A 25,492-nucleotide genomic window follows, 5' to 3' on the forward strand; every position below is an offset into this window, starting at 1 on the left:
AATAGATCATGTTAACAAAAAATTGGGTAAAACTAATAGTCCTCACTGTACAGTAAATCCCTGTTTGATTTGTTACATTACAAATTACAAACAAGTTTTCCTGCATACATTTCTAGCACAAAAAATCTGAATTTCACAAGAAGTCAGCTTCTATTTATTTATTTATTTATTTATTTAATTTTACACATGGTTTTTACTGAAGGGATTTTGCAAGATTCTTCTCACTTCACAATTCAGAAAGTACTACAAAAATGTGTTTTCCATAACATTTTGTCAAACAAAGTATAATAAAGTATATTGTCAATAATACATATTTTCATTTTCAGACAAATGATGTATGAAAATCACCTTAAAAAAATAGATATTAATAAAACTGTGAAGTCTTTTAAGTTTATTTCTCAGTTCAAAAAAACTCTCAAAACCCTTTTGGGTTTTTTGAGAAAAATATGTATAATAACATATGTATTGTAATTAAAATCAATAGACACAATTGGAAAACATGCATTTTGGAGTTTTTTTTTTTACATTTAGACTTTAAAAACATTGTCTGAAATGCCAAAAAGCCATAAAAATGGACAGATTCATGAAAAAAAAAATATTTGCCTGTAGTGTCTCTCCTTAACTATTAAGCTCTTCTGTGCTCACTACATCATTGCAGTTTTATAAAGAAATTTCTAATTGTGGGGAAAACAAAATCTGGAATACAATGCAAAATACTTTTTTTTTTTTTTTTTTTGCTTCTGAAAAAATCTACTTTGTATTTCTTAGTGAATGTATGTTTTTGCAGATATGGATTCACCAGAGAAGTCATGCAGAAGTACAAGGTAAATAGGTTTAGGTTTTATGATTGATGTTTTATGTAAATTTTTTTGTAGTAATCAGGGTGCCTGCAGGGTCTTAAATAAAAAAAAATAATAATTTAATTATTTTATTAATATATAATTTTATTAATAATCAATATGGTTGAATTATCTTCATTTCGTCCTTACAATAAATTTATTTCGCCCTGTATTTATGCATAAATTAGTATTGTACAAAAAAGTTTGTTTATTCTAGCTTTTAAAACTTATCCTTTTTAAAAAGAAAAGTTATGCTCATAAAAGAAATATATGTATATAACTACATTGCTTGTTTTTACACTTTATTTAAAAAATGTGGCCAACAAATAACTAAATGTTAACTTTATTGGGGCAAGTAAAAACAATTAGGTTCTACTGGCCATAAGTAAAATTTTCTTAGCATTTTGCCCTTTCAAAGTCTGAAATTTCATTCATAATGGTCTTAAAAAGTCTTAAATTTGATGTGATTAAACCTGCAGAAACCCTGAATATTGCTTCGGTTTCTTTGGACAAATGTTTATTTGTAAATGTAAAGAAAAGTTTTGTGCCATTAAAACTTACCAATATATTGATTAACCTTCCTGAAGTTTAATGTTATTTATATTGCAGTTTGTTTTTTAATACTTTGTCCTAAAAAATGTAAACAATAAAGTATATTGTTTAACAGTGTTTAATTAATAAAGGTTTTCTGTTTTAGACATTGCTGCCTCCTACTGGACATCTAGGGCAATGTTTACTATATTTTTCTGTTTTGTCAATAGACTCATGGCAGGGAAATCCTGCAGCTCCTTCAGGATGTGTTCAGTCTTCTTCCTGTTGCAACTGTAATAGACAACAAAGTGCTTATTGTTCATGGTGGCATATCGGACAAAACTGATCTGGACTTTCTGAGCACTGTTGAAAGGCATAAAGTAGGCATTTTTTATCTTCTGTTGGATTTATAGTCTTTGTTTTTACTTTAAAAGTTACCTAAATTTTTCTTTATTTTGATTTGTAGATTTGTTTATTTAGGAAAAAGCATAAAGTGTAGAGTGTTTATTTTTTATTGATTTGAAGTAATTTATTGCTTAAATGTATTTAAATGTATTGAATTTATATATTTATTCTAAATTAATTTGTTCATATTTTTTATAATTGATTGATTTCTTTTAACCATTTAAATATTTTTTATTTATTTCAGATTTATTGTTTATATACATTGCCATTTAATATATTCTATTTGTAAATATAATAATTTATTATTTATTTTATATTTATTGACATGGACATTCTGAAGACTTTTAAAATGCATCAAGTAGTATACATTTTTTTCAACTTTTTATTTAATTTGCTTCAATGTCTTGGATATATTTGTTTTATTCATCTATAATCTATTTGTTTATTTTTTTATTAATTAAATGCATTTGTTTTAATTAATTATGAATTATATTTAATTATTTCTTTTATAAACTTTAGATTAATTGTTTTTTTATTTATTTATTTATTTGCATTTGGCTTTATATGTTATATTATTATTTGAAAAGTATAAGTGTATTTATTTATTTATTTATTTTCTGAGTACTGCTGACAGCCAAGTTGTTCTACCTTTAAGCAAAAATTCTATTTAAGTTTATAATTTAAGTGTAATTAAATTAGATTTATTTATTTATTTGATATTGATTTTCATATTGCATAAACTAATATTTAAAATTTGTTATTTGTTTATTTAAATTAGTTAGTAAAATTCTATCGCATAATGTAAAAACCCTACTCTGTGTCTCACACATGCACATGTTGTTGTCAGGTGAAGTCAGCTCTGCGTTTGCCGAAGCGCAGCACTGATCATCTGACGGTGCGCTCGTGCAGTCGCAGCAGCAGCAGAAACAGGGGCAGAAACAGCAGATCCTCAAGCCGACACTCGTCCCGCAGCAGAAGGAAGAAGCTCAGCAAGCAGGGCAGCCGCTCCTCCTCTTCCTCATCCTCCTCATCCTCCTCTTCCTCCATGTGTTCGCCACGGGTCTCAGCCAAAAACACTCCACGCCGCCCTCCACCGAGCCCCACAGACATGCTCCAAGTGCCCTTTCTGGACTCATTCGTGTCCTTGGAGCCACCAGAGCTGCCCAGAGAAGAGCTGGAGTGGCAGCAGGTCAGTTGTTGTCTTTCCAGTGAATGTGCGATGTGAGTTTGTGACGAATTTTAGATGTAAAACAGTTTTTCTGCTTTGGTCTCCATTTGGTATAATAGCCAAGTATATACAGTATGACTATTGAAGAAGTTTCAGAAGTGTGCATTTTTTTTTCAGATCCATACATTTTTGTAATTTTTAATTAATTCATTTATTTCAAAATTTATTACATTTATCTACTGTACATTAAGTGCAAAATTATTCATACCCTTAGCACGTTCTGACTTAAAGTAAATTTATTTATTTTTTAACGGAAATGACACCGCTTCTTCCAAAAGATAATGATGTACACGAGGCATCAATGTGGAAAAAATTAAATATTTTTCTGTAAAATTAAATTAAATATTTTTCTTTATTTACTTTTGAACAAAAAGTAGCTGTCAGAATTTGCTAAGGGTATGAATAATTTCAGGTTTGACTATTTATGTTTAGTTTAGTTTATCATTTATTTATTTGTTATTATTTTATTTCTTTTTTTTAATAGCTGCTTTCATTTTGATTGTTTGTTACTTATTTGTGTATTTAACAGTTTTCAAACTAAATGGTTTTAATATAGTTATTGTATATTATTTATGGTGGTTTTTAATTGGATTGTTTAATAAATAAATGATAATAAATGTTAAAAACCTTTGGGTCCTGGTAATGTCCTGTAGTATTTAGTTTGTACTCCAAATTAATATTATTCTAGTTATGCAGATTTGATTTTCATTTTAAATTAATTCAGTTTCACAAGTTTAGAATTCTATTTATTTATTCATAATCTATTTATAATTATATTTTTAATTAAATAAATGTATTTGTTTAAATTATTAATTTAATGTAATTATTTCATACTTTTCACTTTTCCAAAGTAGATTTTTTAAATTGTTTTATTTGTATTTTTTCCTTTTTTTATTTAATATTTTTATTTGGAAATTATAATACCATGTAACATATACATCTGCAAGAACATACATTAGTAACTAAGAAATATGAATCGTATATTTTCAGTGGCAAAAAAGAATTTTATTTTAAAGTATTTTGCATTGCATACCAGAGATTCCCCCCCACAATTTACAATTTATTTATAAAACTGCAATGATTTATTTATTAGAATATTTTTTAATTGATTGAATTTCTATTGATATATTTTTATTTTATTTCTTTTTTTTAATAATTGCTTTTATTTTTTATTGTTTCTAACTTATTTGTTTATTTATTGGTTTTTAAACTAAATTGTTTTATTTAAATTAATTTATAATTTCCCAAATGATGTTTAGCAGAGCAAAGAAATTTTCACAGTATGTTTGATAATATTTTTTCATCTGGAGAAAGTCTTATTTGTTTTATTTTGGGTAGAATAAAAGCAGTTTTTATTTTTTTAAAGAAATCCATTGTTGAAATTTTTAGCCCCTGTAAGCTTTTCTGTATCAGCTTTGCCTAAATACTCTAACCTTCTTAGTTAACCTAATTAACCTTGTTAAGCCTTTAAATGTCACTTTAAAAGAAGTAGTAAAATATTATTTACTGTCATCATGACAAAGATAAAAGAAATCAGTTATTAGAAATGAGTTATTAAAACAACTGTAATAATAAATGTTTAAAGCGTTTGAGTAAAGTCCTATAATACCTCTACAGTCCAAACTGTATGTGTTATATCCAAATACGTGTTTGATGCAGGTTGTGGATATCCTGTGGAGTGACCCTAAACATCAGAATGGCTGCAGTCCCAATTCTTTTCGCGGTGGAGGCTGTTACTTCGGGCCAGACGTGACACAGACACTGCTGCAGAAACACGGCCTCTGTCTGCTCATCAGATCACACGAATGCAAACAGGAGGGCTATGAGCTTTGCCACAATGGACAGGTGAACACACAAACCTCCAACTGTCCCAAACGTGATCCATTCTGTCACTCTATTATTACATTACATTTAGATTTTAATTTAGTACAGTACAGGTAAGTTTAAGAGAATTGTCACAGTTAAAACAATAGTTGACGCCAATATTATTTTTTACTGTTTTTATTTTAATTTTGTTTTATTATTTTTTATTGTTAATTAATAAAATGTATTTTTTTATTATTTACTTTTTTGTAACTTTTTAAAAACTTTTTTTAAATTGATATTTTTATTTATATTCAATGTTTTTTTATTTTTTTTATTTAATTTATTTATTAAGTCTAATTTTTCATTTATATTTATCTTTCTGTTAAATTGTTTTGTTTTATTTTATTATGTGTTGAATTTGTACATTTACTTATTCTTAATTAATTTATTTTTGACACTTGTAATTAATCACGGTTATTTGTTTTAGTTATTGTTTTAATTTTTTTTTTTTTACCTTTATTGTTCAATACATTTTTCCATTGACTTTTTTGTACTGTCAATATTTTTGTATTTTATATTTTTATTTGGAAATTATATTTGTTTATTAATTTATGAGTATTTAAAAAAATTTAAAATGAAATTAAAAAAGCTATGTTTGAAGAATGTTGGAAACCTGTAGCCATTAGCATTAACTTGAATAGTAAGAAAAAATATATACTATGAAAGACAATGCTACCAGTTTTCATAATTGTTTACTAGTCCAATATAGCCGTAATAGAAATATAGAAGAAGAAATCAAACAGGGTGATGCGGTGGCGCAGTAGGTAGTGCTGTCGCCTCCCAGCAAGAAGGTAGCTGCTTCGAGCCTTGGCTGGGTCAGTTGGCATTTCTGTGTGGAGTTTGAATGTTCTTCCCGCGTTCGCGTGGGTTTCCTCCGGGTGCTCCGGTTTCCCCCACAGTCCAAAGACATGCGGTACAGGTGAATTGGGTAGGCTAAATTGACCGTAGTGTTTGAGTGTGAATGAGTGTGCATGGATGTTTCCCAGAGATGGGTTGCAACTGGAAGGGCATCCACTGCATAAAACATATGCTGGATATATAACATTTGCTGGTGGCGACCCCAGATTAATAAAGGGACTAAGCCGAAAAGAAAATGAATAAATGAATGAAATCAAACAGGAAGAAATATAGAACAAATAATAAACGGGTTTGGCCACAAAAGTTCAGTTTTATGAGGTCTTTTCTTTTATGAAGTATTTTCTTCTTTTATCCAAGGTTATCACTATATTCTCTGCATCAAACTACTATGAAGAGGGCAGTAACCGTGGGGCTTATGTCAAACTGGGGCCTGAACTTGTCCCTCGCTTCTTCCAGTATCAAGTCAGTCGAAGCACCAGAAAACTCACCCTCCATCAGAGGTACTCGCCACATTTTCAATCACAAATGTATTAAGGGTGTACAATATAAAACAAATTGACAAAAAAAATGCATATATTATTATTTTTCTTTTTTCCTGATAATGATAATTTCACGTCAGTGTTGTTTTGACAGTAATACCCTGTGTTAATAAGTAAATCGCTGAATTATTCATTCAAATTATTTGTTCGGATTGACTGATTCACTTAGAAACCAAGCATGTGAGAAAATTAGGGTATTTTTAGGAATAGATCATGGAGTAATTTTCTTTTTTTTATATTTATTGCATTTTAACTTTACATTCATCTAATACAGAAGTAAAATCAACAATAAAACAAACAAAACAAAAAAGAAATGAAAAAATAAGCTTCTCAGTATTTTACATCAATATTTATGACCTCTCTTATTCATCAGTCATCAAATGTCCAACTTCACCACATTTTAGGAACAGAGTCATTTTCTTAAAGGATTTGTTCAAAAACGGATTCATTCAGAACTTCAGTATTTCTCTGAGACGGACAAATGTTTTGCCCCAAATTTTGTTATGGACTATATTACCACTGGTGAAACTGAAAACAACAACAAAAAAAAACAGACAATACTCTGTGTAAAATGTAATTTGCTCATTATTGATAACTTTTGTTGTAGTGAAAATCAGTATTGGTTAAATGAATAAATGAATGCATTGAAAGAATCACTGAACAAAGCTTGTAACTGTATGTGTGATGGGTAATGAACGTGTTTGTTTTAGGGTTCGAGTAGCTGAAGGTTCTGCACTCAGGGCTCTGAAAGAGAAACTTTATGCTCATCGCTCTGAACTCATGGCTGCCTTTCAACAGTATGACATCAATAACACAGGTTATTATATTATGTTATGTTCTGTTATATTATGTATTATTAATTAGGTTGCTGTTGGTAAGATTTCTGAAGTCACAAATGCTCACCTAAGTAGGATTTAAACTCTATTATTGTGGAATATTATTACAATTTCAAACATCTGTTTTCTATTGTAATGTATTGTAAAGTGTAATATATTCCACTAGTGATCAAGCTGTTAAAAATATTTTTGTGATAACCATGATATATAGAGAAGAAAGGCTACAAAAACAGCATTTATTTAAAACCGAGGATTAATTTTAAATGTAAATTTTAAATATATTTATATTTACTATAATTAATGTTACAAATGTCATATTATAAATATTTTATTGTTACTTTTTTGCATTTTAATGCATTCATGCAGAATGAAATTATGAATAAAAATGAAAAATTTTTATAACTTATCTTATTGAACTCTCTTAAGGACATTTTTAGCAAAGTATCACCAGAATTTTTTTTTTTTTTATTGAAAATAATTGAAAATAGCCTTTATTGCATTAAATAAAAGTGTACTATCATTATATTATAATATATTATATTATGTTACATTACATTACATTATAGTCTGCACTTGTAATCTAGTAAGCTGAACATGATGTTTACAAATGCATGATGTTGATGTTAAAAAAATGAAAAACTACTGAAAAAGCAGACAAGCACCAGTACATGTTACACCAATATAAAATGTTCTTCTGTCTGTTTGTCTCAGGCCGTATCTCCACTAGTGAGTGGGCACAGGTGGTGGAGTCTGTTCTGCGTTTGGATCTGCCATGGAGAACCCTGCGCCCACGCCTGGCCCGTCTTGGCACAGATGGCAATGTGGAATATGAATCCTGTTTCGAGGACATCAGTCCTGGAGAGCCCATCCCTCCGGTCAGCTTCTTCATTTATATTCATGCTCTTGCTCTTATCTGACTAGGGCCAGGTATTGATTCAGATGTCCTGATTTGATTTCAAATTCACAAGCTCTTTATTCAATTTGATCCAGTTCTTGATTTAATTCCTCAATCGATTATTGATTCAATTCTCAAATCAATTGAGTGACTATAGATTTAATACAAATGCTGCTGATATTTGTAAAAGCTAAAAAAAAGAAGTGTGAACAACAAAAAATTAAATGAATTAAAATAAATTAAAACAGAAGCCACTTCTCTAGACCTCTTTTTCAAGGTCAAATAAGTGCCTTTCCTCACATTTTACACACATGTAGACACACACACACACACACACACACGCATAAGTGCTGGGCAAAGAATAATCACATCTAAAATAAAATATGCTTTGATATAATATGTGCGCTCGTATTATATTTATTATGTATATGTTATATACACATACATAAAAACAAAATTATACAAACAATTTTGTTACATAGATATTTCAATTTATATATAATTTGTGTCATATACATATATATTTATTATCTAAATATATTTAAACATTTATATATCTCAAAAATATGCATGCATTTGTGAATTTATGTATACATAATAAACATACACAGTACACACACATATTTTTATTTTGGATGGGATCAATTTTTGCCCATACACAGAAATATAAAATATTTAAAAATAAATGAATTTAGAAAGTTCTGAAACATATTTAACTTTCTTTTTTACTTTCAATATTCTACATTTAATATTAACGGCACAAAGTGTGTATTATCCCTTAAGCTGCCTGCTCCACCATATGGTTGACCATATTTTGACTGTTTTACATAATGGCAAATACAGACACAGCATTGTTTGTTAACAAAAAATTTAACAAACGTAATCCTGTTGCACAAGTACTCTTGATTATGGTCTTATAGTAAACAAAACAAAAAAAAACAAGAAATTTTTTTAACTATAACACTAAAATCAAGTGAGAATCTGAAATATTTTATGGCATACTTCAAAAAATAATGATGATTTAGTATTTTAAAAATTAAAATTTTGATTATTTGATTATGCTTTTAAATAAATTGGTTTTACACTTGATATTTTCAGGTATTTCATAGTATGTTATAATTCTAGTACCAGAAACTGACATAATACCCACTTGGTGAAGGTTGATATTTTAAAAACTGTGATGTTTTCTGTCAACTTTGGGAGATAAGAAATGCAATCCAAATATTTTTTTCTCAGTAATGCAGTTAAAGGGGTATTCTGGCTGCTGTTGCTTTAAAATATTATAATGTCTCTGAACTGCTTTTATTTTAGATATGACTGACTGTTTACATGAATACCCATTTAACTTTTCATATTTGACCGTTTAAGTTACAATTAGCCACAAAAGTGTGTTAAATTCAGTTGTTTCTGCACAATGTTTCACGTTTGCATCACAGAAAGTCACCTGTCAGTGCTTCTTTTTCTATGCTCTTTCTTTACACACATTCTTTGCTGCTATGAGGTACAGTATATAGGGAACTATGCAGAAAACTATTTCCCCACAAGCTATATAGAAATATCTTGGTTGATTGGCATTATTAAATGCATCACATTATTACACACACAAAAAAAATTTTGAACAACACAATTCCTAAGTTTTTTAGGTACAACTTAATTGTTTTAGGTTCAATCCACTTAAATTTGTAAAAATGATTGTTAACTTAATCGTATTCTTATGGGATAACTTGAAGGAATTTTGTGAAACCCAACAATTTTTACAGTGCATTACATACACTCACTGGCCACTTTATTAGGTATGCCTTTCTAGTACCAGGTTGGACCCGCTTTTGCCTTCAGAACTGCCTTAATTCTTCGTGGCATAGATTCAACAAGGTACTGGAAATATTTATTAGAGATTTTGGTCTATATTGACATGATCGCATCACACAGTTTCTGCAGATTTGTCGGCTGCACATCCATGATGTGAATTTCCTGTTCCACCACATCCCAAAGGTGCTCTATTGGATTGAAGTCTAGTGACTGTTGAGGCCATTTGAGTACAGTGAACTCTTGTCATGTTCGAGAAACCAGTCTGAGATAATGCACGCTTTATAATAATGTAAACCCTACAGATGGCTGTGGATTAAACTCCCAGTAGATAAGCAGTTCCTGAAATACTCAGACCAGCCGGTTTAGCACCAACAACCAAGCCACTCTGAAAGTCACTTAAATCACCTTTCTTCCACATTCTGATGCTCGATTTGAACTGCAGCAGATCGTCTTGACCATGTCTACATGCCTAAATGCATTGGGTTGCTGGCATGTGATTGGCTGATAAGAATTTTGCTTTAACAAGCAGTTAGACAGGTGTACCTAATAAGGTGGCCGGTGAGTGTACGTAATTATATAACCATGTTTCAATACAGAATTTAGAAAAAGAAATCCATTCATGAATTTTGATTATATTGAATAGTCCACTTAAAAAAAATAAATAAATAAATAAAAAAAACATTATTAAAGTTTTTCTACCCAGTCTTATAATTGAGCTTATATCATAATATAATAAAATATACCATATAACCTTTTTTATATGGCATTTGAGACCAATGCAACTTCATTTTTTTAAATTTTATTCTTTGTTTTTAGGTGACCCCGAACTTAGCTGAAACACTTTATAGATATAGAACTGACCTGGAGATCATTTTTAACATCATCGATAAGGATCACTCAGGTTAGCATTATTGTTCAATGAGTTAATAATGCTAATAATCGTTATTTGTTGTTTATAACCATCCATCTGCCTACCACGTGTAGGTCAGATCTCCATCGAGGAGTTTCGTCAGACCTGGAAGCTCTTCAGCTCTCATTTAGGGGTGGCTGTGAATGACCAGACCATAGACGACATGGCTCGAAGCATAGACTTTAACAAAGACGGCAGCATTGATTTTACTGAGTTCCTGGAGGCCTTCAGGGTGGTGCATAAACTGGATGTCAAAGAGCAACAGCAGGGTTAATTCTGGATCACAGACAACACAGATTTACTTTAACTTTAGTTTTTTTAACAACTTTCGGACTCCAAATACATCATTTATACATCATTACACAGGTTTTCATTTCTTTCATAAAGGTAAGTGGTTTCACTCTTTTTTGTGATATAATTAACTGAAGACGGGTTAAAGAAAATGTTCAAATAAATTAAATTAAAAATAAATTAAAAAGTCGGTCACGACTATTGTGTTGCACTGTAATTCACAAGTGCGGTTTAATTGTTTGGCAGTACGTAAGCCCATAATTGTGACTTCACTTTGAGTCATGAGTCACTTCTGTTGTTGATTTTTTTTTCTGATATGAGCTTTGTTCTTGTGTGTGTTTTACAACATAGCATCTATTATTATCAAACCTAAAACGTCAATTCGAGCTTTTGTAAGACAAGATTTCACATTTAAGGCTTAAAAATTGAAGGGAGATTAAAACAGTAAACACACACTCACACACACCCAAAAACATTGACTACTTTGTTTTTCATATTTGGTCTCTGGGATTAAGATTGCGAGTAATGCCACATTTAAATTGGATACTAAACCCACTGTATTACTTTTTTTTTTTTTTTTTGACACTTACTGACACTTATTATTTAACTGAAAACCATTTTTGTCAATTATCATGCAATATCCCAACTTAGGAAATTCGAAAGGATGGTCTGCTTTAACTCAACATGTAAAAATATCTAATAAATACTGTAAATGTAATCTCTAAATGTTACTGTATTTAACGTCCTAACACACTGTGTATAAATTATTTCAATGTAAATGTATACATGTATCGTATTACTTTGTCTACATTATTGCTATCATTACAAAAAGGAAAAAAGAGGAATAATTGTAAAAAGTAAAGTTAAACAGAAATATGAAAAAACTAAAAATAAATCATTTTAAATAGTGCTGGGATTAATTGCGTCCAAAATAAATGATTGTTTTGAAATAATATACAGTTAGGTCCAGAAATAATTGGACATCTACACAATTCTAACATTTTGGCTGAAGAAAACTGCAGGGGAGGCCCGGCCGAGCACCACCAGGGATGAAACCCAGTGTTTGGTGATGTCTATGCATTCCAAACTTCAGGCTGTAATTGACTGCAAAGGATTTGCAACCAAGTATTAAAAAGTGAAAGTTTGATTTAGGATTATTATTCTGTCCAATAGGGTAAATGCGGAGCTAGTGTTTCTTCCCATACTGATAAACTTTCGGTGAATGATTAATGTGACTTTTTTCCATTTTTTATACGGTTCTTTTTACAGCATCGATGTTTTAAAGTGATTAAAATATAATCAGTTAAACAGACTTTAGCATTCATTTAGTTGTTCAAGTGTTAACCGAGAAGAAAAGCCGTTGCACGCGCCCATCAAGCTCCATTGAATATAGTGGCCTAAAATAAATGTTCATATTTTAAAGACATGGTGGGGAAAAATGTATTTTAATGCAGTGCTTCTTGTACATTCTGAGACCCACTTTATATCAGATATCACACAGGTAGTGGAGATCGCTGATTTTTAAATAAAGCAGATCTTAAACGCACTGATTTTTGTAACAGCATACAGTTCATCTGAAGCATTTGACCCAGATTACTGACAAATTAAAAGTCCTTCTGCATTATTACTTTTGGACCCTGAACAAGTGGGAAGCACATATGCAAACTGTTGTAATTTCTGAAGCGTTCACCTGTTTTGGATGCAAATACCCTCAAATTAAAGCTGACAGTCTGCAGTTAAAGCACATTCGTTTCATTTCAAATCCATCGTGTTGCTGTATAAAGCCAAAAATGATTAAATTGTGTCAATGTCTAAATACTTATAGATCTAACTGTATGTGTGTATATGTATTTATATCTATGCAATACACATACATAGAAACAAAACAATTTTCAGAAAGATATTTAAATTTATATAAAATATTTAATGATATATTAATAATATAATATGTATAATAATAGATAGAAAAATTGTATCATGTGTATATATATATATATATAAAAATATAAATATATATCTATATATATATATATATAGATAGATAGATATATATTTATATATATATATATATTTATTTATATATATATATATATATATATATATATATATATATATATATATATATATATATATATATATATATATATATATATATATATATATATATATATATATATATAAATAAATATAAAGAACCCTTTTCTCCAATATATAAATGCATGTGTGTATAATATAAGTACACAAATTTATTATGTCAAAAAAAACTTTTATTTTGGATGCAATTTATTTTTGTCCAGCAATAATTTTAAACTATAATAAGAAACTCAATATAACAATTTTAAAGAATAATGGAATAGTATATCAACAGTACAAAACAACACTTTTCTATATTCACAGAGATAAGTTTGTCGTGTGTGTGTGTGCGTGCGTGCGTGTGTGTTTTCATGTGAAGATAACTTGCCTGACCTTATGTTACTCCCTTTAACACGTAAAAAGCATCATGTTTTGCAGAGGAGTGTCCAGGACGCTTTAAACGCCTGTTACTCTGTCTCATGTCTCCTCCCCTTTCCTCTCTCTTTTTCCTTCATCTGTTTAGGACTCCTCTCTCTAGAGTTCAGTTTGCAGAGTGATCTTCAGCTTCAGACTGACCTTTTCTCTGGATTTCAGCAGCCTCTTTTTTTTAAGGGGAATTTGCTCAGTCATGTTGGGTTGGAGAGGAACACTTCTGTGTGCATTTCTGTCTCCGCTTTGGACATTAACTCCAGGTACTCCATCATGATTTAGGCACTTATGTGTTGTGTCAGACATTGTATATTGATTTAGATAAAGCATGTGCATTAGTGTTGTTTAATCAATCACATTAAGCTATAGCAAATCAATTCTTTCAATATGTGCTTAATTTATCACTTTTGTACTGCAGAATTAATGTAGAAGTTTTAGCTGGTGTGGTGATTTCTGATGGTTTTCATTCAGGTTCTGCTGATAAAGGCTGCAGTGGCTTTGGGCACTTGGAAAATGGACGTATGTTCTTCCGCTATGGAGGATTGTATGTTACCTTCACCTGTAATCCAGGATTTCGGATACACGGTTACCGTACTAGCAGTTGTGTGTCCGGACAGTGGGCTAGAGATCCTCCGCTATGTGTAGGTAAATGTCTTAAAAATTAATATATATATTCTACACTCAAAAATGTGTCATTGAGATAAACATATCAGTTTTATGAGTGACAAGTACAATCCAATATGTGGTTAAATTCCTTCAATTATCATTCCATGTGTTTGGACTTGCTTCCTAAATTGTGATGTTTGACATTAACTGATCTTTTGCTTCTTTAGTATCCTCAATTTTTGATCAAAAGAATATTACAGTCAGTGTTGGGGAAGGTTTCTTTTGAAAGTAATGCATTACAATACTGACTAATACCCTCAAAAAGTAGCTAATTGCATTACTTAGTTACTTTTTATGAAAAGTAATGCAATATATTACTTGAGTTACTTTTGATCTCTTTCAGAACTTGCAGGTGTTTGTCACCTTTTTTATAAATAAGTTCTGTATGAACAATCACCTATATAACCTACATCTTTATTTTCCTTTAAAAAATGAACTTTCTGAGCCCAGATCTAGAAATGCTGAATATACATGTTAATAAAAGCATGTAAAGTAATGCGTTTGCTACTTTTGTATGTTTTATGTTTTTTTTTTTTAAAGTAAATTCACTGTTCGTTGTGATAAAGATTGCAATAAAGCCCTAGAGTACTAACAAGAAATCATTTATTAAGGCATAAACAGATTGTAAACATTTAAAATGTTTAATAAAAAAAATTAACAGTAAGACAAAAAAAAAAAAAAATTGTTGAGCTTTAAACATTGACTAAATTTCTTCACATGGGCTTAACAAATGTGTATATGTGGGGTGCGGGTGTAGTGCTTCGCATCTAGTTTTGTTTTTTGTGTTTTTTCGATGTCGTGTTTTTTGCAGCAGTCAAGAGTTTTATTTACACATAATCTACACTTAACAACAATCCACTTCTTTCCTTCGATGAGTTTAAAATAACAAGAATCCATCGCAAAAATGTAAGTCTCCGGCCTGCCATTGTGTCTGTTTCTGTCTGTAGTGATGACGGGCGATTCGCAAATGAATCGTTTGTTTTAACCGGATCATTTTATAGTTGGCCTGTCGAACCAATTCATTAAATTAAACAGAGTTGACGTGAAATGGTTTGCGTCATCAGGAAGTACTAACATACCGCATACACTCTCTGACTTGAAATAAACTCTTATCAGTTAGTAAAAAAGTTAGTCAGCTAGTTGATTTAGTTAGTAAAACAGTACACTGACTCATCTGCTGTGAAAAAACAGACCTGATGATGATGATGGTAAGTGCAAGCCAGCTGTCTGTTCCCTTGCAGCACGCTCTCTCATTGAGTGTGTGATTCAACCTGACTAAGGTCATTTTTATTCCGCAATATATTTTGTAAAAGCCAGATAAGTTAGGTAAAAAGTAACTTGCGTTACATATTTTTTAACAGTAACTCAAATGATATTACTTATTTTTAAAAGTTATGCATGACTTTACCTGTTACTTTGAGAAAGTAATTACAATTGCGTAACGCGTGTTATTTATAACGCGTTACCCCTAACCCTGATTACAGTGACCGAAGACTTATGCTCTGTCCATTTTAACTACTGTTGGCAGAGATGTTTTTTAATAATGTTTGTGAGGCTTTACAGAGCAAGCTCTTGCAACGTTCCCATGTCTGCTAAATATGAGCCAATTTGGAACATTGTTTATTATTATTATTATTGGCTGATACAATGATCGCATTTATTTAGCAATTAAAGTTGCCAACCTGATTTCACCAAGTAGGACATGTTCCTGGATTTACATCTATATTGATCCTAGAACAACATTCCAATCAGCCAATCAGAATTAAGGGATACGTTTACAGCTTCTGTTAAGTTTAGGCTTGCAGTTAGGTTTATGCACTTCTACATGATTGTTATCCAACTAATATTCCCCTCTGATTTTGGGAATAATTTACAGTTGTAATTGGGTTTAGTGATAGGGAATAGGTATGGACTATATTTTCAAACAAAAATGATGTTCTAGGATCATCATAGATGTTTATCAAGGATCGCATCGGACCTGGAAAAACCATGACGTGCTAATTAAAGTGTTCAGGTACTCACATTTTTTGACTCCTCTTGGACAGCTTCGGTATTATTTTAATTATTAAAACATTTGGATTTGATTTATTTTCTTGTTAAATCTGGCAACATTAATAATCAGGAAACCTACTTTATTGTGATTTTTGCGCCATGGTTACAGAAAAGTAAGAAAACACTAGTTTATAGATTAATTATACTCTAGTAGTTGTTCAGCAGGTGGTAATTTGGTTGTTAAATGCAGCAGTGACTAAATTGCTGAACTGTGTGTGTACAGAAAAGAATTAAAGCGGCAGTTCACCCAAAAATGAAAACTGTTTCATTTACCCTCCGTTGCCTTGATCCAAACTTTTCTAAATTTCTTTCTTCTGTTGAACACAAAAGAAGGTATTTTAAAGAAAGCTGAAACCGGTAATAGCTTAATACCATAGTGTTTGTTTTTTCCTACAATAGATGACAATGGCTAGGTTTTCAGCTTTCTTTAAAAATTTGCTTTTGTGTTTGAAACTCATAGGTTTATAACCACTTGAGTGTGAGTAAATAATCAGTAAATGTTGATTTTGGGTAAACTTAAGTGCTAAAAGGTGACCTAAGAACTTTATTTTTCATAATTTGTTCTGTACTTTAGCATCAGGATGCCCAGGTCCAGGTGATCTCCTGCATGGCAGCGCTGTGGTGTCTAGAGACAGATCTCTGGCATCCTTCAGCTGTGATGCTGGATTCTATTTGTCTGGATCTGCACTGCTCTACTGCAAGGGGAAAAACTGGAACAGCACTAAACCTGTCTGCAAAGGTATGCCATTTCAATCAAGCATGTCATGCCAAAACAGTTTTATCTATTACCATATCATGTTTGCCTTGCTGTTTTTAAATCACTGCTGCAGTGACTTCCTGTACAACTGACCGTCTGTTTGCTTTGGCTCTGTTTTGTTTCTCCCGGTTCTTACAGTGGCAGATATCATGAGTGTTCTCCATCTGAATCAAGAGTTTTTACATGGTCCAGCATATGTTCCTACAAGTCTAAAAAATCACTTGCATAGCCATTTAAACACCATGGCCATCACAGCTCACAAAGACACGTTTCTCAAATCAGCTTTACTTGAAGTTCCTCACGTGACACTCGACTTAACTGACGACAAGCAAACCAGTAGAAAACCTGTAGAGAAAAAGCCCTCAAAGAGTGTTTTGTTTGCAGCTGAGCCAATCAAAAACCCTGAAAACATCAAGGATCTAATCAGGAGCTCTGATCTTCAGAAGCCAGTTCCAGTGACATCCAATGTGAACACAATGTCATTCGCAAGTTCCTTTTACAATTTTATTTTAACCACCACATCAAGCAGCTTTAATACTCCATCAGTGAACTCTCAACAAGTCAAAATCATGGATCAGATGTTTACTGAAACACCATACAGAAGGAATGAGAAAGGATATCAGTCCACATGTGTTACAGATACAACCTCAGTCACTACATCTGCTGAGCGTTTACTAGAATACCTTAAAAATAAACCATTAACTACACTTGCACCAAACATCAACACATTGGGCACAAATGACTATCTACAATCAGGGATCCTCGACAATGAACATTCAGCCACTTTTAAATCTCCAACAGCAAGTTATCCTAGATTTATGCTCTCTGAAAATGAGTCTGCTAACTATCTGAAGCCAACTGCTCCATCTACTTGTAGAGGACTCTGTGAACAAGATGTTCAGAAAACATCTCCATCAACAAATCCCATTGGACATGCATCATCTAGCATGCAGATCACTAAAATAGCATCTGATCTTCCTCCAGTAGATGTTCACCGCTTCATTTATAATGCTGAAGATCAGCAAGTCAATGACAAAAGCAACCAGAGTGACGTTAAACTGACATTTGAATCTCTTGAAGATCTTCCAAGTTTTCCAACTAGAAAACGTCCTGTCTGTCCCTACCCTCCATTTCCTTCTCATGGAACGTTCTACTTTCGATCTATTAAGAATCCTGGGCCGCTCCAATATAAGCATTATATTCAGTATGCATGTTATCCTGGATATACACTGACTAGTGGTGACGTCTACAGCTATTGTGAACACGATGGACAATGGAGTGGCCAGACACCTCTCTGCTTAGGTGAGTAATGACAATATGAGATGTGGAGTTTCTTTTTGCAGGATGAAATAGTTTTTTTATGTGACTTATAATACCACAAGATTCTCACTTACAGAGACATACAATATTATTATGATCAGAGTTAGGTGTCAGGCATTCCACAGTAGTTACTGTATTCTAATTACATTTTTGAGGAACGCTGTAATGTAACAAATTACATTGTAAATGTGTGTAATTTGATTACAGTTACTAATGTCAGTGTAATCACGTTACTTATGTTACAAATATAGCTTTTGTAAGAAAAAATGCTCCTTTTATATCTTGTTTTCTGCTGCAACGTCAGTTAATAACCTTGCGCTTTTAAATTGCTGGAGAACACGAGCTGAAATGGTAGCTGTCGAGAGTGGTTGCTTCTTCAAGTGGAAATACAGATGTTACTTTGATTTTATTGAGCGTAAAAACAAAATTATTGCTGTGAAATGCAGTCCATGTCCAGTCTCTCTGCTTTTAACTTGACCAGCAACTTGTTCAAGCGCTTGAATAGAAAGCATTTTATGACAATACTCGTCACCAATGAGGACACAGAGAAAGGCACCCCTGCTGCAAAATGCACCCCCCTCTGAAATGTGCATATATTAACTTAAATTAATAAAACAAATAATAATAGTTATGACAACTAATGACAATGACTGAGGTGAGTTCTATGAGTGAAACCATTCCCTTAAAGAAGATATATATTTAAATCAATAAATAAGACTTTATTTAAATATAATACCGATGAGATTAAGTGAATTGTTTAATGTGTTTGTGTGAATTGTTTAGTTTGAAACAACAACAAAAAACCCACTAAAAAGCCTCATTTTAGAAACAGACTCATTACATCAGTGGATACTACAGTTAATATTTTTATTTTACTTTTTTTTTTTTACCTAGTGCGTCTCACTTCTTGTTCTTGCCTAAAATATTAATTATATTGGAATATGAACACCCAAACACTGCAGTGCTTTTGCATACTATGGATGTTAGTGGTTACAGGTATCCAGTTTTCTGCTTTTGTGTTTAAAAAAAGGAAAACGGGTTTAAAACAAGTAAATTATGATAGAATTTTAAGTTTTGTCAAGCTGCTGTGATCAACCCATTGTTATGTTTTACAGTGAAAGAGCTGCAGTTTATTTTGTATTTTTATAGGTATATTTTGTATGTTTTAAAGTAACTTCAAAGTAATTAGTAATGTAATCAGATTACAATTTTCCATTAGTAATCAGTCATTTGTAATCTATTAAGTTTTTAAAGTAACTTACCCAACACTGATTATGAATACTATTTTTTTTTATTATTTGATTTTATCTGGGAAACCTAACACAGCCTTAACCTACAGTTAAGACAAATTATTAGCCCTCTTGTAAAATGAATGTTTTGTTTAATGGAGCAAGGACATTTTTACAGAATTTCCTATTCTATTTTCCTCCTGGAGAAAGGCTTATTTCTTTGTTTATTCCAGTTAAACTAAAAGAAATATGTACTATCATCATGGCAAAGACCAGAAATTAGTTGGTATTTTCAAAATATGTTAAAATCTTAATCTCATCACTAGAGTGATGTTTGAAAAAGTAATAAAAATAAAATTTTCATTAAATTTACTATGTTTTGTCTTCAGCTGTATTTCCGCCGATTATGTAATTTGTTCAATTGTAATTATAAAAAAAAAGGAAAAAAGTAGTGAAGCCATAGGACAAAGTAAGTCATAATTGTAAGATTAAAAGACACTATTTTATTAAGATTTATTAGTTTATTTTTTTTAATCCTATAATTTAGATCTTTTGTTTCTGTTATCTCTGTTTTCACTTTTTGTCATGTCAATTGAACTTTTGACTTATTTCAAACGCAAGACTTGGGGCATATTCTTTATTTTTAGAAAGATTTAATCCAGGAGTGGGCAAATTCGGTCCTGGAGGGCCGGTTTCCTGCACAGTTTAGCTCCAACTCTTATCAAACACACCTGCTTATTGATTTCTAGTGATCTTGAAGACACTGATTGGCATGTTCAAGTGTTTTTGATTAAAGTTGGAGCTAAACTATGCAGGAAACTGGCCCTCCAGAACCGAGTTTGCCCATCCCTGGTTTAATCTGTCAGATTGCAGATATATAACATCTGTGTTAAATATCTACTCTAGACAGGTGACAGGCTGAAATATTCAACACAGATGGCCTCAGAATGCCTTTAAACATCATCAGACACCTCTGGGAATATGTGTTTATACTGGAGGATGTTACTCTTTTGACCTCTTTTGAGGCGTTCTGTTAAACGCATTATCTTATTTCAGAGATGCACATAAAAGTAGCTTAATGAATCAAATTCAGTTCACCAAAGTGCTTTAGAGTGCAGTCTCTGTCAAACAAAAAGTAATCTTAAAATCATGTAACCATTGAATGTGTTTCCTGTCTACACAAGGTAAATTCATCAGTCTCTGTAAACCACTGCAGATGTGGGATTTCACTCTCATCAGCGAACAAATCATATCCCTTTTCTCTACATTTAAACCATGAAAAGTATATTATTTAAAAAGGGATTGCTCAGTCTGTCACTTTGTTGCAAATGAAAATAAAAACACATGGTGGCTCAGTGGTTAGCACTGTCACCTCACAGCAAGAAGGTCGCTGGTTTGAGTCCCAGCTAGACCAGTTGGCATTTCTGTGTAAAATTTGCATGTTCTCCTCGTGTTTGTGAGGGTTTTTTCCAGATGCTCCGGTTTCCCCCACAGTCCAAACACATGCGCTATAGGTGCATTGGGTCGGCTAAATTCTCTGTAGTGTATGAGTGTGTGTATGTGAATGCGTGTGTATGGGTGTTTCCAATACCTGGTTGCGGCTGAAAGAGCATCCGCTGTGTAAAACATATGCCGGATAAGTTGGCGATTCATTCCGCTGTGGCGACCCCTGATGAATAAAGGGACTAAGCTGAAGGAAAATTAATAAATGTTAATTTCCTCATGTTCATTTTAATTGCAGAATTAACTCCTTGCTCCTTACACAATGGTGGATGCTCTCAGATCTGCCGTGTCAATGAACATCATCGTGCCCAGTGTGTTTGCAAACCAGGATTTCTGCTTTTAGAGGACCAGCGCACTTGTCGAGGTGAGAGACTAACCATATGCACGTTTAATCCAGTTATTGACTGTTGTGTCTTAAAGTAACACTCCACTTTTTTAGAAGTCAGCTGGAGTTAAACAGTTGAGTTTGCCTTTTTTTTTATATCTGTTCAGCCGATCTCCAGGTCTGGCAGAAGCACTTTTAGCTTATTTTAGCATAGATCATTGAATCAGATCAGAGTTTTAAATTAAAATTATTTTCCTATTTAAAGCTTGACACTTCTGTTTCTGAAATGACCTAGCACTGTAACCTAATTAGCTAACTGGGGACTATTTTCAGGTGCTGCATAATATCATTGCTCCAGCTGCAGCCATGGTACTGTAGCAAAGTTCCATGATTTTTACACCTGAATGAGATTATAGTCCCTAGCCATATCAGCCAAGAAAAAAGCAACTATCCTTTTTTCCAACGGTCTATGTATATCCAACGGTCTATATAGAACAACAGAAATGTCCAGATTTAAATAGGAAAATTATATCTAAACTATTTTTAAAAGTTTTGAACGAGATGCTAATGGTCTAATCCAATTCAATGGTTAATGCTCAGCTAAGCTAAAAGTATTCCTGCCAGATTCAAAATGGTAAAACTGTTTAACTGTGTAAAAAGTGGAGTACTACTTCAGAATGGCATTCTTTAGACAGCCAGACTCCATGTGATTATAGGTTTTTTCACTTTAGGATTGGTGGCTTTCTCTTTTTTTTCCCATTATGAGGTGGTCCTAACTCCTGACACTGGGTTAAGGGATTGTTTATGCATCCTTGACCTGTGTGAATTAGATTTATGGGTTTTGGTTGAAAATCAGCTGTGATGTGTCTGATGCCTATAATACTCAACCTCACCCTCTGGTGTCACCCTGGGGCTTTGAATTCTTGACCCGTATCAGGAAATGATTGTTATCTGAAGCTAAGAGGCTAGGTAAAGCACATGAAAATAGTTCAGTAAAAAAATAAAATAAAACCCTTAATTTACTGTTTACTCACCTTCAGAGCATCGAAGATTCAGCTGACTTTTTCTTCAGTAGAAGAATGAGGAAGATTTTAGCTTAAAATGTATGGAAAAAAGGTACCGGCACCTTGAGAAGGGAAAAAAGACAAGGCAAACATAAGACATTAAGTCTGATTTTCTGAAATAAAAAATAAATCAAAACTAAGTTTAACTAAAATGTTGTGGAATACTAGAAAAACTGCATTTACAGTAAGTACCTTGGATAAATCTGTTCACTTGGTCATGCATCTACATATAAAAAGCATATGCACATCAGTATGTTTGGATTCATGTGTCCATGCTTTTACATGCCAGTACCTGCTTTTAGATGCTTTTTGGATGTTTGTATGTGTGTGTTTGGGGTATTTATAGATTTGGATGAGTGTGTGGAGGAGCTGCACCTGTGCCAGCAGGCCTGTGAAAACACCTTGGGCTCATACAGGTGCAGTTGCAGTCCAGGATTTCAGCTCTCTGCAGACGGGACATCCTGCTCTGGTGAGTGTATCAACGTCTCAGAAAAATACCAAAAACATCCTCAAAACAGATCATATGCCTTCAGTGGTTCAATCAGAATATCAAACTACAAGAATACTTTTGTGCGCACATAACATACAAAATTGGCTTCATTTAACAGTTTTTTTCTCCTTTTAATCATCCATTTTTTGATGCCATGCCTAAAGTGGATATTATTGAGCTAGTGAATGTTAATCTTTCTGCCTGCAGATGTGGATGAGTGTCAGCTTGTTGGTCGGGCCCTCTGTGAATTTGGCTGCATTAATACACCAGGCAGTTTCCAGTGCTTGTGTGCTGAAGGGCACCAGCTGGACAGCACAAACAGACATTGCATAGGTCAGTTGACTACATATCCAGACAACACTTAGTCAAAGAAAGGTCAGAAACTCATAAGAACATAAAGCGTGTAAACATATACAGTTGAAGTCAGAATTATTAGCCCCCGTTTATTTTTTTCCCCAATTTCTCTTTAATGGAGAGAAGATTTATTCAGCACATTTCTAAACATAATAGTTTAATAACTCGTTTCTGATAACTGATTTATTTTATCTTTGCCGTGACGACAGTAAATAATATTTTACTAGATATTTTTAAGACACTTCTGTACAGCTTAAAGTGACATTTAAAGGATGGTTTGTTCTGCAGACTATCGAGAAAATATATAGTTTAAAGGGGCTATTCGTTTTTACCTTAACCATGGGTTTTAAATAAATTTAAACCTGCTTTTATTCTAGCTGAAAAAAAAAACAAATAAGACTTTCTCCAGAAGAAGAAATAATATCGGACATACTGTGAAAATCTGTTGCTTTGTTAAACATGATTTGGGAAATATTTAAAAAAAGAAAAAACTTTTTTTTTATTATTATTTTTTAGGGGTTTTCATCTTTATTGATAGGACAGTGGAGATATAGAGACAGGAAAGTGTGGGGAGCAGAGATAGGGGAAGGATCAGAAAAGGACCTCACGACGGGAACCGAACTCAGGTCGCTGCGAGCACCTCTGTGCTATGTGTCGATGCACTAACCACTAGGCTATTGGCGCCAACAGAAAAAACTATTTTACAGGTGGCTAATAATTATGACTTTAACTCGATATATACATATGTATGTATGCATGTATGTTATACATTTATTTATGAATTTATTAGTTTTACAATCTTTCAACATACATTTTACCGCTTTCAGACATTAATGAGTGTGAGGAGGAACAGTTGCATATGTGCGAGTGGAAGTGTGTGAATCTGCCTGGTACTTACAAATGTATCTGTCCTCGTGGATACAGACTGCACTCTAATAGACATCAATGTGAAGGTCAGCATACAAACACACAACCTACAGCAACGACAGATGTAAAATCTTATATGCATACTATTACACACAACAAAAGTCTGTTAAAACGTGATATTACCATATATTTCAGTACCTGCATTTAAGAGTTTATTTCTTCTGTTATTTGCCAGATATTAATGAGTGTGAACTGAAAAACGGCAGCTGTTCACACCTCTGCATAAACCACAGAGGCGACTACAAATGTGCCTGTCCAGAAACACACAGAATATCCCCATACAACCCAAAAAACTGTCTGCCAGTAGAGAGACACCTGAAAATCACTTGAGGATATTTTTCTGGTTTTGTATATTATTTTACCTGACTTTTGTATTGTATACAATATAGTTCATATTTTGCACCCACTTTATATGCGTAAGCTCTAATGGTGATGGAGACATTGGTCCTAACTATATGTGTAATTTATATGTATATACACTGTATTTATGATATTTATTATTCTAAATTCATGTTATTGCTTACCAAGAATGTGGTGATTTCTTACCACCTGTTGTTTTAGAACGGTAATCTAATGGATTGTTTTTATTTTGGTTGAGATGTGATGCTGCGGCACCACCCAGTGGTCAGATTGCGGTGTTACATTCCTGAGAAATGACCACATAAACACCTTACAGCCATTTTATTAGGTACATCTTGCTACTAATGTCGTCACACTCATTTTGCCTTCACATCTGCCATAATTTACTGATGTAAACATTTAACAATGTGCTGGAATTATTCATCTGAGATTCTGATTGTAGCATCACCTTGTTGGCTGCACATTCATAAATCTCAAACACATCACAAAGGTTCTCATTTGGACAGAGATGTGATGGCAATGGCATATTGAGAATATTCCAGTAAACTTATTATCATGTTCAAGAAACTAGTTTGTGATTGTCTGAGTTTTGTGACATGGGCTGTTTCTAAATTCCAAGAACGCAGAGAAATGACTTGCGTACTTGTGAAGACCAGTCTGCCAGAAGAACAAACCTCAGAAGAACAAACTCGAGAGACCGCGAGAACACAGAATGCATCCTGTGAGAAATGAGATTTTGTGATCTTCCTGATAGTCACATGACTTTCTCGCGTTTTTAACCAAAAAATATTTAAACATTACAGCATTCATGCAGGGATTTATTGTTTTTTTCCCTTTTTACAATATATACTATGCATAAAGACTTTACATATATACGTTACACAATACAAATAATACAGACTTTAATATGAATTTCAACAACCTTTAATGTGTTTA

At 32.4% G+C, this 25,492-nt stretch overlaps 2 protein-coding genes and 1 long non-coding RNA gene across 8 annotated transcripts in view; 2 read left to right on the forward strand and 1 right to left on the reverse strand.

Moving 5' to 3' along the window:
• The window catches only part of ppef1 (protein phosphatase, EF-hand calcium binding domain 1), a 27,985-nt gene extending 16,153 nt beyond the window's left edge, over window positions 1–11,832 (forward strand). For all 5 annotated transcript variants that reach the window (XM_087272517.1, XM_087272515.1, XM_087272518.1 and 2 more), the window contains 9 exon segments: window positions 788–824; window positions 1,601–1,750; window positions 2,623–2,964; window positions 4,663–4,848; window positions 6,085–6,227; window positions 6,977–7,083; window positions 7,814–7,977; window positions 10,623–10,707; window positions 10,791–11,832. In XM_087272517.1, coding sequence (XP_087128643.1) covers window positions 788–824; window positions 1,601–1,750; window positions 2,623–2,964; window positions 4,663–4,848; window positions 6,085–6,227; window positions 6,977–7,083; window positions 7,814–7,977; window positions 10,623–10,707; window positions 10,791–10,990 — 1,414 coding nt within the window. In that variant the 3' untranslated portion in view covers window positions 10,991–11,832.
• The window catches only part of LOC147834847 (uncharacterized), a 337,793-nt gene that overhangs the window by 95,692 nt on the left and 216,609 nt on the right, over window positions 1–25,492 (reverse strand). The gene's annotated exons all lie outside the window — the stretch shown is intronic.
• si:dkey-163f14.6 lies at window positions 13,624–25,123 on the forward strand. Of its 2 annotated transcripts, none has more exons than XM_087273893.1 (9): window positions 13,624–13,772; window positions 13,981–14,154; window positions 16,802–16,966; window positions 17,123–18,286; window positions 21,275–21,400; window positions 22,772–22,894; window positions 23,123–23,248; window positions 24,097–24,222; window positions 24,372–25,123. In XM_087273893.1, the coding sequence occupies exons 1-9, from the start codon at window positions 13,709–13,711 to the stop codon at window positions 24,524–24,526; spliced, it is 2,223 nt and encodes a 740-aa protein (XP_087130019.1). In that variant the 5' UTR covers window positions 13,624–13,708; the 3' UTR covers window positions 24,527–25,123. The 2 variants fall into 2 exon arrangements, with proteins under 2 accessions (XP_087130019.1, XP_087130020.1); XM_087273894.1 differs by having other exon boundaries at window positions 13,981–14,150.

The sequence above is a fragment of the Danio rerio genome, chromosome 11 (genome assembly GCF_052040795.2).
Source record: "Danio rerio strain M-AB ecotype USA chromosome 11, GRCz13ab, whole genome shotgun sequence".
Classification (NCBI taxonomy): Eukaryota; Metazoa; Chordata; class Actinopteri; order Cypriniformes; family Danionidae; genus Danio; species Danio rerio.